The sequence below is a fragment of the Rhinoderma darwinii genome, unplaced genomic scaffold, assembly GCF_050947455.1.
Source record: "Rhinoderma darwinii isolate aRhiDar2 unplaced genomic scaffold, aRhiDar2.hap1 Scaffold_930, whole genome shotgun sequence".
Classification (NCBI taxonomy): domain Eukaryota; kingdom Metazoa; phylum Chordata; class Amphibia; order Anura; family Rhinodermatidae; genus Rhinoderma; species Rhinoderma darwinii.
Genome location: NW_027464504.1, coordinates 39,924 through 55,872, shown reverse-complemented (window position 1 = coordinate 55,872; position 15,949 = coordinate 39,924). Strand labels below are relative to the sequence as shown.

General features: G+C 55.5%; 1 protein-coding gene across 2 annotated transcripts in view; it reads right to left on the bottom strand.

Moving 5' to 3' along the window:
- AUP1 (AUP1 lipid droplet regulating VLDL assembly factor) overlaps positions 1-15,949 on the bottom strand; it is a 47,353-nt gene that overhangs the window by 18,596 nt on the left and 12,808 nt on the right. For both annotated transcript variants that reach the window (XM_075849508.1, XM_075849509.1), the window contains exons 2-10: positions 15,316-15,413; positions 15,071-15,208; positions 14,356-14,500; positions 14,102-14,289; positions 10,854-10,926; positions 4,985-5,058; positions 4,662-4,728; positions 4,383-4,584; positions 4,099-4,211 (exon numbers count right to left, since the gene is read on the bottom strand). In XM_075849508.1, coding sequence (XP_075705623.1) covers positions 4,099-4,211; positions 4,383-4,584; positions 4,662-4,728; positions 4,985-5,058; positions 10,854-10,926; positions 14,102-14,289; positions 14,356-14,500; positions 15,071-15,208; positions 15,316-15,356 — 1,041 coding nt within the window. In that variant the 5' untranslated portion in view covers positions 15,357-15,413. The remainder of the gene's footprint in view (positions 1-4,098; positions 4,212-4,382; positions 4,585-4,661; positions 4,729-4,984; positions 5,059-10,853; positions 10,927-14,101; positions 14,290-14,355; positions 14,501-15,070; positions 15,209-15,315; positions 15,414-15,949) is intronic.

Below are 15,949 nucleotides of genomic sequence, written 5' to 3'. Positions count from 1 at the left end.
TCCCCAAACATATTACTACTCCGTCCTCAACCCTAGTATATTATTACTCCATGACTGTAGATCCCCAAACATATTACTACTCCGTCCCCAACCCTAGTATATTATTACTCCATGACTGTAGATCCCCAAACATATTACTACTCCGTCCTCAACCCTACTATATTATTACTCCGACTGTAGATCCCCAAACATATTACTCCTCCGTCCTCAACCCTACTATATTATTACTCCATGACTGTAGATCCCCAAACATATTACTACTCCGTCCCCAACCCTAGTATATTATTACTCCATGACTGTAGATCCCCAAACATATTACTACTCCGTCCTCAACCCTACTATATTATTACTCCATGACTATAGATCCCCAAACATATTACTACTCCGTCCCCAACCCTAGTATATTATTACTCCATGACTGTAGATCCTCCAAACATATTACTACTCCGTCCTCAACCCTACTATATTATTACTCCGACTGTAGATCCCCAAACATATTACTACTCCGTCCTCAACCCTACTATATTATTACTCCATGACTGTAGATCCCCAAACATATTACTCCTCCATCCTCAACCCTACTATATTATTACTCCATGACTGTAGATCCTCCAAACATATTACTACTCCGTCCTCAACCCTAGTATATTATTACTCCATGACTGTAGATCCCCAAACATATTACTCCTCCATCCTCAACCCTACTATATTATTACTCCATGACTGTAGATCCCCAAACATATTACTACTCCGTCCTCAACCCTACTATATTATTACTCCATGACTGTAGATCCCCAAACATATTACTACTCCGTCCCCAACCCTAGTATATTATTACTCCATGACTGTAGATCCCCAAACATATTACTACTCCGTCCTCAACCCTACTATATTATTACTCCGACTGTAGATCCCCAAACATATTACTCCTCCGTCCTCAACCCTACTATATTATTACTCCATGACTGTAGATCCCCAAACATATTACTACTCCGTCCCCAACCCTAGTATATTATTACTCCATGACTGTAGATCCCCAAACATATTACTACTCCGTCCTCAACCCTACTATATTACTCCATGACTATAGATCCCCAAACATATTACTACTCCGTCCCCAACCCTAGTATATTATTACTCCATGACTGTAGATCCTCCAAACATATTACTACTCCGTCCTCAACCCTACTATATTATTACTCCGACTGTAGATCCTCCAAACATATTACTACTCCGTCCTCAACCCTACTATATTATTACTCCATGACTGTAGATCCCCAAACATATTACTCCTCCATCCTCAACCCTACTATATTATTACTCCATGACTGTAGATCCTCCAAACATATTACTACTCCGTGCTCAACCCTAGTATATTATTACTCCATGACTGTAGATCCCCAAACATATTACTCCTCCATCCTCAACCCTACTATATTATTACTCCATGACTGTAGATCCCCAAACATATTACTCCTCCATCCTCAACCCTACTATATTATTACTCCATGACTGTAGATCCCCAAACATATTACTACTCCGTCCTCAACCCTACTATATTATTACTCCATGACTGTAGATCCCCAAACATATTACTACTCCGTCCTCAACCCTAGTATTTTATTACTCCATGACTGTAGATCCCCAAACATATTACTACTCCGTCCCCAACCCTACTATATTATTACTCCATGACTGTAGATCCCCAAACATATTACTCCTCCGTCCTCAACCCTACTATATTATTACTCCATGACTGTAGATCCTCCAAACATATTACTACTCCGTCCTCAACCCTAGTATATTATTACTCCATGACTGTAGATCCTCCAAACATATTACTACTCCGTCCTCAACCCTAGTATATTATTACTCCATGACTGTAGATCCCCAAACATATTACTACTCCGTCCTCAACCCTACTATATTATTACTCCATGACTGTAGATCCTCCAAACATATTACTACTCCGTCCTCAACCCTACTATATTATTACTCCATGACTGTAGATCCTCCAAACATATTACTACTCCGTCCTCAACCCTAGTATATTATTACTCCATGACTGTAGATCCTCCAAACATATTACTACTCTGTCCTCAACCCTAGTATATTATTACTCCATGACTGTAGATCCCCAAACATATTACTCCTCCGTCCTCAACCCTACTATATTATTACTCCATGACTGTAGATCCTCCAAACATATTACTACTCCGTCCTCAACCCTGCTATATTATTACTCCATGACTGTAGATCCTCCAAACATATTACTACTCCGTCCTCAACCCTAGTATATTATTACTCCATGACTGTAGATCCCCAAACATATTACTACTCCGTCCTCAACCCTAGTATATTATTACTCCATGACTGTAGATCCCCAAACATATTACTACTCCGTCCTCAACCCTACTATATTATTACTCCATGACTGTAGATCCTCCAAACATATTACTACTCCGTCCTCAACCCTACTATATTATTACTCCGACTGTAGATCCCCAAACATATTACTACTCCGTCCTCAACCCTACTATATTATTACTCCATGACTGTAGATCCCCAAACATATTACTCCTCCATCCTCAACCCTACTATATTATTACTCCATGACTGTAGATCCTCCAAACATATTACTACTCCGTCCTCAACCATAGTATATTATTACTCCATGACTGTAGATCCCCAAACATATTACTACTCCGTCCTCAACCATAGTATATTATTACTCCATGACTGTAGATCCCCAAACATATTACTACTCCGTCCTCAACCATAGTATATTATTACTCCATGACTGTAGATCCCCAAACATATTACTACTCCGTCCTCAACCCTAGTATACTATTACTCCATGACTGTAGATCCTCCAAACATATTACTACTCCGTCCTCAACCCTAGTATATTATTACTCCATGACTGTAGATCCTCCAAACATATTACTACTCCGTCCTCAACCCTAGTATATTATTACTCCATGACTGTAGATCCCCAAACATATTACTACTCCGTCCTCAACCCTAGTATACTATTACTCCATGACTGTAGATCCTCCAAACATATTACTACTCCGTCCTCAACCCTAGTATATTATTACTCCATGACTGTAGATCCTCCAAACATATTACTACTCCGTCCTCAACCCTAGTATATTATTACTCCATGACTGTAGATCCCCAAACATATTACTACTCCGTCCTCAACCCTAGTATATTATTACTCCATGACTGTAGATCCCCAAACATATTACTACTCCGTCCTCAACCCTAGTATATTATTACTCCATGACTGTAGATCCTCCAAACATATTACTACTCCGTCCTCAACCCTACTATATTATTACTCCATGACTGCAGATCCCCAAACATGTTACTACTCCGTCCTCAACCCTAGTATATTATTACTCCATGACTGTAGATCCTCCAAACATATTACTACTCCGTCCTCAACCCTACTATATTATTACTCCATGACTGTAGATCCTCCAAACATATTACTACTCCGTCCTCAACCCTAGTATATTATTACTCCATGACTGTAGATCCTCCAAACATATTACTACTCCGTCCTCAACCCTAGTATATTATTACTCCATGACTGTAGATCCCCAAACATATTACTACTCCGTCCTCAACCCTACTATATTATTACTCCATGACTGTAGATCCCCAAACATATTACTACTCCGTCCTCAACCCTACTATATTATTACTCCATGACTGTAGATCCTCCAAACATATTACTACTCCGTCCTCAACCCTAGTATATTATTACTCCATGACTGTAGATCCCCAAACATATTACTACTCCGTCCTCAACCCTACTATATTATTACTCCATGACTGTAGATCCCCAAACATATTACTACTCCGTCCTCAACCCTGCTATATTATTACTCCATGACTGTAGATCCCCAAACATATTACTACTCCGTCCTCAACCCTAGTATATTATTACTCCATGACTGTAGATCCCCAAACATATTACTACTCCGTCCTCAACCATACTATATTATTACTCCATGACTGTAGATAACTATAGTCCCATCGTAAATCCTACTATATTAATACTTCCTGACCACAGAGCCCCCCTACCTTGCAGCTTTCCGCTGGTGCATCAATTCCTGGTTGTGATTCTGCTTCAGGCACATAAGGGACTCGTCCTTCTATCAAGTTTGTGATTGTTGCGTCTACACATCCAGTCTGAGCTAAGAAAATAAGAAAATCCACAATGTAGAGCAATGTAGGTCAGAAACCATATATCATACACCACAGGCCATTATATACACCCATCATGTCATCTACATCTATAATACACAGGAGATCATTATATACACCCATCATGTGATCTATACGTTGATCCGGACCCCCACACTCACCCAGGTCTAGGTGGATGACAGAGAACGGCACCTGGGGTAACACTTCCTTTACGCGTTGTGCCATGTGACTTGCGGCTGGGGATGGGGTGGGTGGGATCTGGTGTTTGTGGGGTGGGAGCTCGATCCTCCTCCTCTTTACGTGTTCTGCTCTATCTGCAGCCGTGTGCCTCGTGTCGTGGACACCCAACGAGAGCGCCAACAGCTGTGGGGAGAAGACGACAGATGAAGACGGCCATGCTGGAGGCCATGGTCACAGACAGCAGCCCCTCCCCCTCTCACCTTCTGAACACGGAAGGAGAAGTCTTTATCGGATTCTCTGGATGAGCGGCACACCGGCGGCAGCCATCTGTAAACAGAGCGCATGATGTGTTCCTTACATATGTGCCCCCCAGCAAACGTACCGGTGACCCCACAGCATGGTGTAATTACCACCCAAATGTGGGCGGAGCGTCCAGGAACAGACCCACTGTGGCAGCTCCACCCTACTGAGGGCAACTCGCCCCATACAGGTCATCGGATACACCTGTGCCTAGTGGGCGAGGGTGATACTATTACAGAAGATGCCACCCCCACACCCATAACATACAAAACATTGTTACTACCTTACGTGATATAATGTGTACGGGGTAAAGAGCGTCCAGAACAACTCAATGTACCAAGGGGACCCGGCCACCGCCTGCAGGAGAGACACACAGACTGGTGAGAGACAGAGGAGGGGAGAGGAGGAGGAGAGAGGGGGAGGAGGAGAGAGGGGGAGGAGGAGAGAGGGGGAGGAGGAGAGAGGGGGAGGAGGAGAGAGGGGGAGGAGGAGAGAGGGGGAGGAGGAAGAGGAGAGAGACAGAGAGGAGGAGAGAGACAGAGAGGAGGAGAGAGACAGAGAGGAGGAGAGAAAGAGAGAGAGGAGAGACAGAGAAAAAGGGGGTGAGAGAGGGAGAGGCAGAGAGGGGGGGCGAGAGGCAGAGAGGGGGGGCAGGAGGCAGAGAGGGGGGGCGAGAGGCAGAGAGGGGGGGCGAGAGGCAGAGAGGGGGGGCGAGAGGCAGAGAGGGGGGGCGAGAGGCAGAGAGGGGGGGCGAGAGGCAGAGAGGGGGGGCGAGAGGCAGAGAGGGGGGGCGAGAGGCAGAGAGGGGGGGCGAGAGGCAGAGAGGGGGGGCGAGAGGCAGAGAGGGGGGGCGAGAGGCAGAGAGGGGGGGCGAGAGGCAGAGAGGGGGGGCGAGAGGCAGAGAGGGGGGGCGAGAGGCAGAGAGGGGGGGCGAGAGGCAGAGAGGGGGGGCGAGAGGCAGAGAGGGGGGGCGAGAGGCAGAGAGCGAGAGGCAGAGAGGGGGGGCGAGAGGCAGAGAGCGAGAGGCAGAGAGGGGGGGCGAGAGGCAGAGAGGGGGGGCGAGAGGCAGAGAGGGGGGGCGAGAGGCAGAGAGGGGGGCGAGAGGCAGAGAGGGGGGCGAGAGGCAGAGAGGGGGGGCGAGAGGCAGAGAGGGGGGGCGAGAGGCAGAGAGGGGGGGCGAGAGGCAGAGAGGGGGGGCGAGAGGCAGAGAGGGGGGGCGAGAGGCAGAGAGGGGGGGCGAGAGGCAGAGGGGGGGGCGAGAGGCAGAGAGGGGGGGCGAGAGGCGAGAGGGGGGGCGAGAGGCAGAGAGGGGGGGCGAGAGGCAGAGAGGGGGGGCGAGAGGCAGAGAGGGGGGGCGAGAGGCAGAGAGGGGGGGCGAGAGGCAGAGAGGGGGGGGCGAGAGGCAGAGAGGGGGGGGCGAGAGGCAGAGAGGGGGGGGCGAGAGGCAGAGAGGGGGGGGCGAGAGGCAGAGAGGGGGGGGCGAGAGGCAGAGAGGGGGGGCGAGAGGCAGAGAGGGGGGGCGAGAGGCAGAGAGGGGGGGCGAGAGGCAGAGAGGGGGGGCGAGAGGCAGAGAGGGGGGGCGAGAGGCAGAGAGGGGGGGGCGAGAGGCAGAGAGGGGGGGCGAGAAGCAGAGAGGGGGGGGCGAGGGGCAGAGCGAGCGGCAGAGAGGGTGGGCGAGAGGCAGAGCGAGAGGCAGAGAGGGGGGGCGAGAGGCAGAGAGGGGGGGCGAGAGGCAGAGAGGGGGGGCGAGAGGCAGAGAGGGGGGGCGAGAGGCAGAGAGGGGGGGCGAGAGGCAGAGAGGGGGGGCGAGAGGCAGAGAGGCGGGGCGAGAGGCGGGGCGAGAGGCAGAGAGGGGGGGCGAGAGGCAGAGAGGGGGGGCGAGAGGCAGAGAGGGGGGGCGAGAGGCAGAGAGGGGGGGCGAGAGGCAGAGAGGGGGGGCGAGAGGCAGAGAGGGGGGGCGAGAGGCAGAGAGGGGGGGCGAGAGGCAGAGAGGGGGGAGAGGGGCAGAGCGAGCGGCAGAGAGGGTGGGCGAGAGGCAGAGCGAGAGGCAGAGAGGGGGGGCGAGAGGCAGAGAGGGGGGGCGAGAGGCAGAGAGGCGGGGCGAGAGGGGGGTGCGAGAGGCAGAGAAGGGGGTGCGAGAGGCAGAGAGGGGGGTGCGAGAGGCAGAGAGGGGGGTGCGAGAGGCAGAGAGGGGGGTGCGAGAGGCAGAGAGGGGGGTGCGAGAGGCAGAGAGGGGGAGAGAGACAGAGGAGGAGAGAGACAGAGAAAAAGGGGGTGAGAGAGGGAGAAGCAGAGAGGGGGGGCGAGAGGCAGAGAGGGGGGCGAGAGGGAGGGAGGAGGTGGGCGAGAGAGGGAGGAGTTGGGCGAGAGGATGAGAGAGAGAGAGGGAGGAGTTGGGCGAGAGGATGAGAGAGAGGGAGGTGGTGGGCGAGAGAGGATGAGAGAGAGAGAGGGAGGAGGTGGGCGAGAGAGGATGAGAGACAGAGAGAGGGAGGAGGTGGGCGAGAGAGGATGAGAGAGAGAGAGAGAGGGAGGAGGTGGGCGAGAGAGGATGAGAGAGAGAGAGAGAGGGAGGAGGTGGGCGAGAGAGGATGAGAGAGAGAGAGGGAGGAGGAGGGCGAGAGAGGATGAGAGAGAGAGAGGGAGGAGGTGGGCGAGAGAGGATGAGAGAGAGAGAGGGAGGAGGTGGGCGAGAGAGGATGAGAGAGAGAGAGAGAGAGAGGGAGGAGGAGGGCGAGAGGGGGAGGAGGAGGGCGAGAGGGGGAGGAGGAGGGCGAGAGGGGGAGGAGGAGGGCGAGAGGGGGAGGAGGAGGGCGAGAGGGGGAGGAGGAGGGCGAGAGGGGGAGGAGGAGGGCGAGAGGGGGAGGAGGAGGGCGAGAGGGGGAGGAGGAGGGCGAGAGGGGGAGGAGGAGGGCGAGAGGGGGAGGAGGAGGGCGAGAGGGGGAGGAGGAGGGCGAGAGAGGGGGAGGAGGAGGGCGAGAGAGGGGGAGGAGGAGGGCGAGAGAGGGGGAGGAGGAGGGCGAGAGAGGGGGAGGAGGAGGGCGAGAGAGGGGGAGGAGGAGGGGCGAGAGAGGGGGAGGAGGAGGGGCGAGAGAGGGGGAGGAGGAGGGGCGAGAGAGGGGGAGGAGGAGGGGCGAGAGAGGGGGAGGAGGAGGGGCGAGAGAGGGGGAGGAGGAGGGGCGACAGAGGGGGAGGAGGGGGGCGACAGAGGGGGAGGAGGGGGGCGACAGAGGGGGAGGAGGGGGGCGAGAGAGGGGGAGGAGGGGGGCGAGAGGGGGAGGAGGGGGGCGAGAGGGGGAGGAGGGGGGCGAGAGGGGGAGGAGGGGGGCGAGAGGGGGAGGAGGGGGGCGAGAGGGGGAGGAGGGGGGCGAGAGGGGGAGGAGGGGGGCGAGAGGGGGAGGAGGGGGGCGAGAGGGGGAGGAGGGGGGCGAGAGGGGGAGGAGGGGGCGAGAGGGGGAGGAGGGGGGCGAGAGGGGGAGGAGGGGGGCGAGAGGGGGAGGAGGGGGGCGAGAGGGGGAGGAGGGGGGCGAGAGGGGGAGGAGGAGGGCGAGAGGGGGAGGAGGGGGCGAGAGGGGGAGGAGGGGGGCGAGAGGGGGAGGAGGGGGGGGAGGAGGGGGGCGAGAGGGGGAGGAGGGGGGCGAGAGGGGGAGGAGGGGGGCGAGAGGGGGAGGAGGGGGGCGAGAGGGGAGGAGGGGGGCGAGAGGGGGAGGAGGGGGGCGAGAGGGGAAGGAGGAAGGCGAGAGAGGGGGAGGAGGGCGAGAGAGGGGGAGGAGGGCGAGAGAGGGGGAGGAGGGCGAGAGAGGGGGAGGAGGGCGAGAGAGGGGGAGGAGGGCGAGAGAGGGGGGGGAGGAGGGCGAGAGAGGGGGGGGGGAGGGCGAGAGAGGGGGGGGGGAGGGCGAGAGAGGGGGGGGAGGAGGGCGAGAGAGGGGGGGGGGAGGAGGGCGAGAGAGGGGGGGGAGGAGGGCGAGAGAGGGGGGGGAGGAGGGCGAGAGAGGGGGGAGGAGGGCGAGAGAGGGGGAGGAGGAGGAGCGAGAGAGGGGGAGGAGGAGGGCGAGAGAGGGGGAGGAGGAGGGGCGAGAGAGGGGGAGGAGGAGGGCGAGAGAGGGGGAGGAGGAGGGCGAGAGAGGGGGAGGAGGAGGGCGAGAGAGGGGGAGGAGGAGGGGCGAGAGAGGGGGAGGAGGAGGGACGAGAGAGGGGGAGGAGGAGGGCGAGAGAGGGGGAGGAGGAGGGGCGAGAGAGGGGGAGGAGGAGGGGCGAGAGAGGGGGAGGAGGAGGGCGAGAGAGGGGGAGGAGGAGGGCGAGAGAGGGGGAGGAGGAGGGCGAGAGAGGGGGAGGAGGAGGGCGAGAGAGGGGGAGGAGGAGGGCGAGAGAGGGGGAGGAGGGCGAGAGAGGGGGAGGAGGGCGAGAGAGGGGGAGGAGGGCGAGAGAGGGGGGGAGGAGGGCGAGAGAGGGGGGGAGGAGGGCGAGAGAGGGGGGGGGAGGAGGGCGAGAGAGGGGGGGAGGAGGGCGAGAGAGGGGGGGGAGGAGGGCGAGAGAGGGGGGGGAGGAGGGCGAGAGAGGGGGGGGAGGAGGGCGAGAGAGGGGGAGGAGGAGGGGCGAGAGAGGGGGAGGAGGAGGGGCGAGAGAGGGGGAGGAGGAGGGGCGAGAGAGGGGGAGGAGGAGGGGCGAGAGAGGGGGAGGAGGAGGGCGAGAGAGGGGGAGGAGGAGGGCGAGAGAGGGGGAGGAGGAGGGCGAGAGAGGGGGAGGAGGAGGGCGAGAGAGGGGGAGGAGGAGGGCGAGAGAGGGGGAGGAGGAGGGCGAGAGAGGGGGAGGAGGAGGGCGAGAGAGGGGGAGGAGGGGGGCTAGAGAGGGGGAGGAGGGGGGCGAGAGAGGGGGAGGAGGGGGGCGAGAGAGGGGGAGGAGGGGGGCGAGAGAGGGGGAGGAGGGGGGCGAGAGAGGGGGAGGAGGAGGGCGAGAGAGGGGGAGGAGGAGGGCGAGAGAGGGGTTGGAGGGGGAGGAGGGCGAGAGAGGGGGAGGAGGGCGAGAGAGGGGGAGGAGGGCGAGAGAGGGGGAGGAGGGCGAGAGAGGGGGAGGAGGGCGAGAGAGGGGGAGGAGGGCGAGAGAGGGGGAGGAGGGCGAGAGAGGGGGAGGAGGGCGAGAGAGGGGGAGGAGGGCGAGAGAGGGGGAGGAGGGCGAGAGAGGGGGAGGAGGGCGAGAGAGGGGGAGGAGGGCGAGAGAGGGGGAGGAGGGCGAGAGAGGGGGAGGAGGGCGAGAGAGGGGGAGGAGGGCGAGAGAGGGGGGGGAGGAGGGCGAGAGAGGGGGGGGAGGAGGGCGAGAGAGGGGGGGGAGGAGGGCGAGAGAGGGGGGGGAGGAGGGCGAGAGAGGGGGGGGAGGAGGGCGAGAGAGGGGGGGGGGGAGGGCGAGAGAGGGGGGGGAGGAGGGCGAGAGAGGGGGGGGAGGAGGGCGAGAGAGGGGGGGGAGGAGGGCGAGAGAGGGGGGGGGGAGGAGGGCGAGAGAGGGGGGGGGAGGAGGGCGAGAGAGGGGGGAGGAGGGCGAGAGAGGGGGAGGAGGAGGGCGAGAGAGGGCGAGAGAGGGGGAGGAGAAGGGCGAGAGAGGGGGAGGAGGAGGGCGAGAGAGGGGGAGGAGGAGGGCGAGAGAGGGGGAGGAGGATGGCGAGAGAGGGGGAGGAGGGCGAGAGAGGGGGAGGAGGGCGAGAGAGGGGGAGGAGGGCGAGAGAGGGGGAGGAGGAGGGCGAGAGAGGGGGAGGAGGAGGGCGAGAGAGGGGGAGGAGGAGGGCGAGAGAGGGGGAGGAGGAGGGCGAGAGAGGGGGAGGAGGAGGGCGAGAGAGGGAGGAGGAGGAGGGCGAGAGAGGGAGGAGGTGGGCGTGAGAGGATGAGAGAGAGAGAGAGGATGTGGGTGAGAGAGGATGAGAGAGAGAGAGGGAGGAGGTGGGCGAGAGAGGATGAGAGAGAGAGAGGGAGGAGGTGGGCGAGAGAGGATGAGAGAGAGAGAGAGAGGGAGGAGGTGGGCGAGAGAGGATGAGAGAGAGAGAGAGAGAGAGAGAGAGAGAGAGAGGAGGTGGGCGAGAGAGGATGAGAGAGAGGGAGGAGGTGGGCGAGAGAGGGGGATGTCGGCTTTAGAACACGCTGAATGACCCTTTATACTGAACTCACCACAGAGACGAGGGCTCTGCTCACACTCAGGGTCAGAGGCTGCACAGAGTCCGACAGCGAGAACGGCCAAGAACTGACAGACAAAACAATATCATGAGTCACCCCACCCCCGCCACAATAATACATCAGAGGCTGTGTACACATCCAGCACCTGATCCCTACACTGTACACATCCAGCACCTGATCCCTACACTGTACACATCCAGCACCTGATCCCTACACTGTACACATCCAGCACCTGATCCCTACACTGTACACATCCAGTACCTGATCCCTACACTGTACACATCCAGTACCTGATCCCTACACCGTACACATCCAGCACCGGATCCCTACACTATACACATCTAGTACCTGATCCCTACACTGTACACATCCAGTACCTGATCCGCATGTGGTGTACTCATCCGGTAACTGATCCCTATGCTGCGTTCTCATCCAATATCTGATCCCTATGCTGCGTTCTCATCCAGTATCTGATCCCTATGCTGCGTTCTCATCCAGTAACTGATCCCTATGCTGCGTTCTCATCCAGTAACTGATCCCTATGCTGCGTACTCATCCAGTAACTGATCCCTATGCTGCTTTCTCATCCAGTAACTGATCCCTATGCTGCGTTCTCATCCAGTAACTGATCCCTATGCTGCGTTCTCATCCAGTAACTGATCACTATGCTGCGTTCTCATCCAGTAACTGATCCCTATGCTGCGTTCTCATCCAGTAACTGATCCCTATGCTGCGTTCTCATCCAGTAACTGATCCCTATGCTGCGTTCTCATCCAGTAACTGATCCCTATGCTGCGTTCTCATCCAGTAACTGATCCCTATGCTGCGTAAACATCCAGTAACTGATCCCTATGCTGCGTAAACATCCAGTAACTGATCCCTATGCTGCGTTCTCATCCAGTAACTGATCCCTATGCTGTGTACTCATCCAGTAACTGAGCCCTATGCTGCGTTCTCATCCAGTAACTGATCCCCATGCTGCTTTCTCATCCAGTATCTGATCCCTACGCTGTGTACTCATCCAGTAACTGATCCCTACGCTGCGTTCTCATCCAGTAACTGATCCCTATGCTGTGTTCTCATCCAGTATCTGATCCCTATGCTGCGTTCTCATCCAGTAACTGATCCCTATGCTGCGTTCTCATCCAGTAACTGATCCCTATGCTGCGTTCTCATCCAGTAACTGATCCCTATGCTGCGTTCTCATCCAGTAACTGATCCCTATGCTGCGTTCTCATCCAGTAACTGATCCCTATGCTGCGTTCTCATCCAGTAACTGATCCCTATGCTGCGTTCTCATCCAGTAACTGATCCCTATGCTGCGTTCTCATCCAGTAACGAATCCCTATGCTGCGTTCTCATCCAGTAACCGATCCCTATGCTGCGTTCTCATCCAGTAACCGATCCCTATGCTGCGTTCTCATCCAATATCCGATCCCTATGCTGCGTTCTCATCCAGTATCCGATCCCTATGCTGCGTTCTCATCCAGTATCCGATCCCTATGCTGCGTTCTCATCCAGTAACCGATCCCTATGCTGCGCTCTCATCCAGTAACCGATCCCTATGCTGCGTTCTCATCCAGTAACTGATCCCTATGCTGCGTTCTCATCCAGTAACTGATCCCTATGCTGTGTACTCATCCAGTAACTGATCCCTATGCTGCGTTCTCATCCAATAACTGATCCCAATGCTGCGCTCTCATCCAATATCCGATCCCTATGCTGCGTTCTCATCCAGTAACTGATCCCTATGCTGCGTTCTCATCCAGTAACTGATCCCAATGCTGCGTTCTCATCCAGTAACTGATCCCAATGCTGCGCTCTCATCCAGTAACTGATCCCTATGCTGTGTACTCATCCAGTAACTGATCCCTATGCTGCGTTCTCATCCAGTAACTGATCCCAATGCTGCGTTCTCATCCAGTAACTGATCCCTATGCTGCGTACTCATCCAGTAACTGATCCCTATGCTGCATTCTCATCCAGTAACTGATCCCTATGCTGCATTCTCATCCAGTAACTGATCCCTATGCTGCGTACTCATCCAGTATCTGATCCCTATGCTGCGTACTCATCCAGTAACTGATCCCTATGCTGCGTACTCATCCAGTAACGGATCCCTATGCTGCGTACTCATCCAGTAACGGATCCCTATGCTGCGTACTCATCCAGTAACTGATCCCTATGCTGCGTACTCATCCAGTAACTGATCCCTATGCTGCGTACTCATCCAGTAACTGATCCCTATGCTGCGTACTCATCCAGTAACTGATCCCTATGCTGCGTACTCATCCAGTAACTGATCCCTATGCTGCGTACTCATCCAGTAACTGATCCCTATGCTGCGTACTCATCCAGTAACTGATCCCTATGATGCGTTCTCATCTAGTAACTGATCCCTATGCTGCGTTCTCATCCAGTAACTGATCCCTATGCTGCTTACTCATCCAGTAACTGATCCCTATGCTGCGTACTCATCCAGTAACTGATCCCTATGCTGTGTTCTCATCCAGTATCTGATCCCTACGCTGCGTTCTCATCCAGTAACTGATCCCTATGCTGCGTTCTCATCCAGTAACTGATCCCTATGCTGCGTTCTCATCCAGTAACTGATCCCTATGCTGCGTTCTCATCCAGTAACTGATCCCTATGCTGCGTTCTCATCCAGTAACTGATCCCTATGCTGCGTTCTCATCCAGTAACTGATCCCTATGCTGCGTTCTCATCCAGTAACTGATCCCTATGCTGCGTACTCATCCAGTATCTGATCCCTATGCTGCGTTCTCATCCAGTAACTGATCCCTATGCTGCGTTCTCATCCAGTAACTGATCCCTATGCTGCGTTCTCATCCAGTAACTGATCCCTATGCTGTGTTCTCATCCAGTAACTGATCCCTATGCTGTGTTCTCATCCAGTATCTGATCCCTATGCTGCGTTCTCATCCAGTAACTGATCCCTATGCTGTGTTCTCATCCAGTATCTGATCCCTATGCTGCGTTCTCATCCAGTAACTGATCCCTATGCTGCGTTCTCATCCAGTAACTGATCCCTATGCTGCGTTCTCATCCAGTAACTGATCCCTATGCTGCGTTCTCATCCAGTAACTGATCCCTATGCTGTGTTCTCATCCAGTAACTGATCCCTATGCTGCGTTCTCATCCAGTAACTGATCCCTATGCTGCGTTCTCATCCAGTATCTGATCCCTATGCTGCGTTCTCATCCAGTAACGGATCCTGGTACCTGAAGTGTAGTAGACCGACTTTGCCATTGGTGGTCTCCTCCTCTGGGAACAGTAATAGCGGAGGACTCCCCGGCTGAGACAGATAATGCTTCAGACACTCCTGTAGTTGAGTTCGGCTCCCAGGAGCCCCAAGCTCAAAAAATCCCCGAGCCCAGCACAGAAATCCAGGAGGACAGGACACAGATGGCTGAGAAATACAAGGTGGTCAGTAGCGCTACTTTAACCCCCGGAGTGCTAAGGTCATGTGACTTACAGTGCTGCAGACAGTGAGGAGACTTAGCACGTTGTGGTCGATGCAGGTCATGTGATTAGAAACGTAAATCTTCACTGCAGGATCCTGTTCTCCAGACTGAGAGATGACGACTCCGAGAACCGAGGCCATGACCCGCACCAGGAACCTGACACCAGAGAACAAAAACGCAGCATGTGAGGGGGCCACAAAGGAGGAGCCCCCCAGCCAGACGCCACAGTAACATGGTCACTATCCAGCATCATGTAAGGAGGGGGAATGTTCTCTCCAGTAATACACCCCCCCAATGTCATCATCATGTAAGGAGGGGGGGTGACAATGTAATACAGCCCCCCCCCCCCAATATCATCATCATGTAAGGAGGGGGGTGACAATGATAGTAATATACCCCCCCCCAATGTCATCATCATGTAAGGAGGGGGGTGACAATGATAGTAATATACCCCCCCACCACCAATATCATCATCATCATGTAAGGAGGGGGGTGACAATGATAGTAATACACACCCCCCCCCAATGTCATCATCATGTAAGGAGGGGGGGGGTGACAATGATAGTGATATACCCCCCCACCACCAATATCATCATCATCATGTAAGGAGGGGGGGTGACAATGATAGTAATACACACCCCCCCCCAATGTCATCATCATGTAGAGGGGGGGGGGGTTCTATCTCATGTACCCCCCTCTCATGGTTCACGCTGACAGGACACCCACCTTCTTATTGGACAGTCGGGGAGGACGCAGCTCACTAGAAACACATGAGCGCCAATGAAGAGACGCAGTAAGAAGAGGCAGAGGCCCAGCGGAGCATACAGGAGGAGCAGACCGCGGGACAGCAGATCCAAGGGGAACCTGCAGGACACCAACACAGAAGCTCAGCTGGGATCATTGTGTACTAATCCCCCCATATTGCACCCCCCTCCCCTGTACTCAGCAACGTTATCACCTCCCCCACTCACCGCCGGCTCTCCAGCATCTGCTCCAACCCGGGCGCCTCCATATTGTCTGTGATGGTCGGAGAATTGGACGTTCCCTCTCAGCGGCACACGTCACTAACCTGCAGAGAAACAGAACTGGTCACATGACAATCACCACAAACTATCCCCGGCAGCCCAAAGTACGGCAGTCTTCAGATCAGTCACATCCCATGCCCGGGAAATAAACATGGTGGAGGAGCTCAACGCTGACCTCTACTCTCCCTCCGAGCCCTATCTCATGATGACCGCGACATGCCACCGATAGCAGCCACTCTCCGGCCTCGTAACTCTGCTCTTCAGGAGAACATCCCATGTACATTCACCCATCACTCAATAACCACTGCCGAAACGCCAACATCCCCATAGAAGCCTCTATAGTCATTCTCCGACTCTTCTGGAGCTAGAAGTGGCCACCACCGAAACATCTGCTCCAGACTCACTGGTCATCCCAACCAAAAAAAAAATAATCAACTATTACAGAGCGTCTCCAGGACAGTGGAGCTCTGATGGAGAAGCCTCCGCAGTGACCCCTTCACATCATCCCAATCCAAAAAGAACCAAACTCTTCTGTATTACCAACTCCTACAAAAGATCACAACATAACCCTGAACTAGAC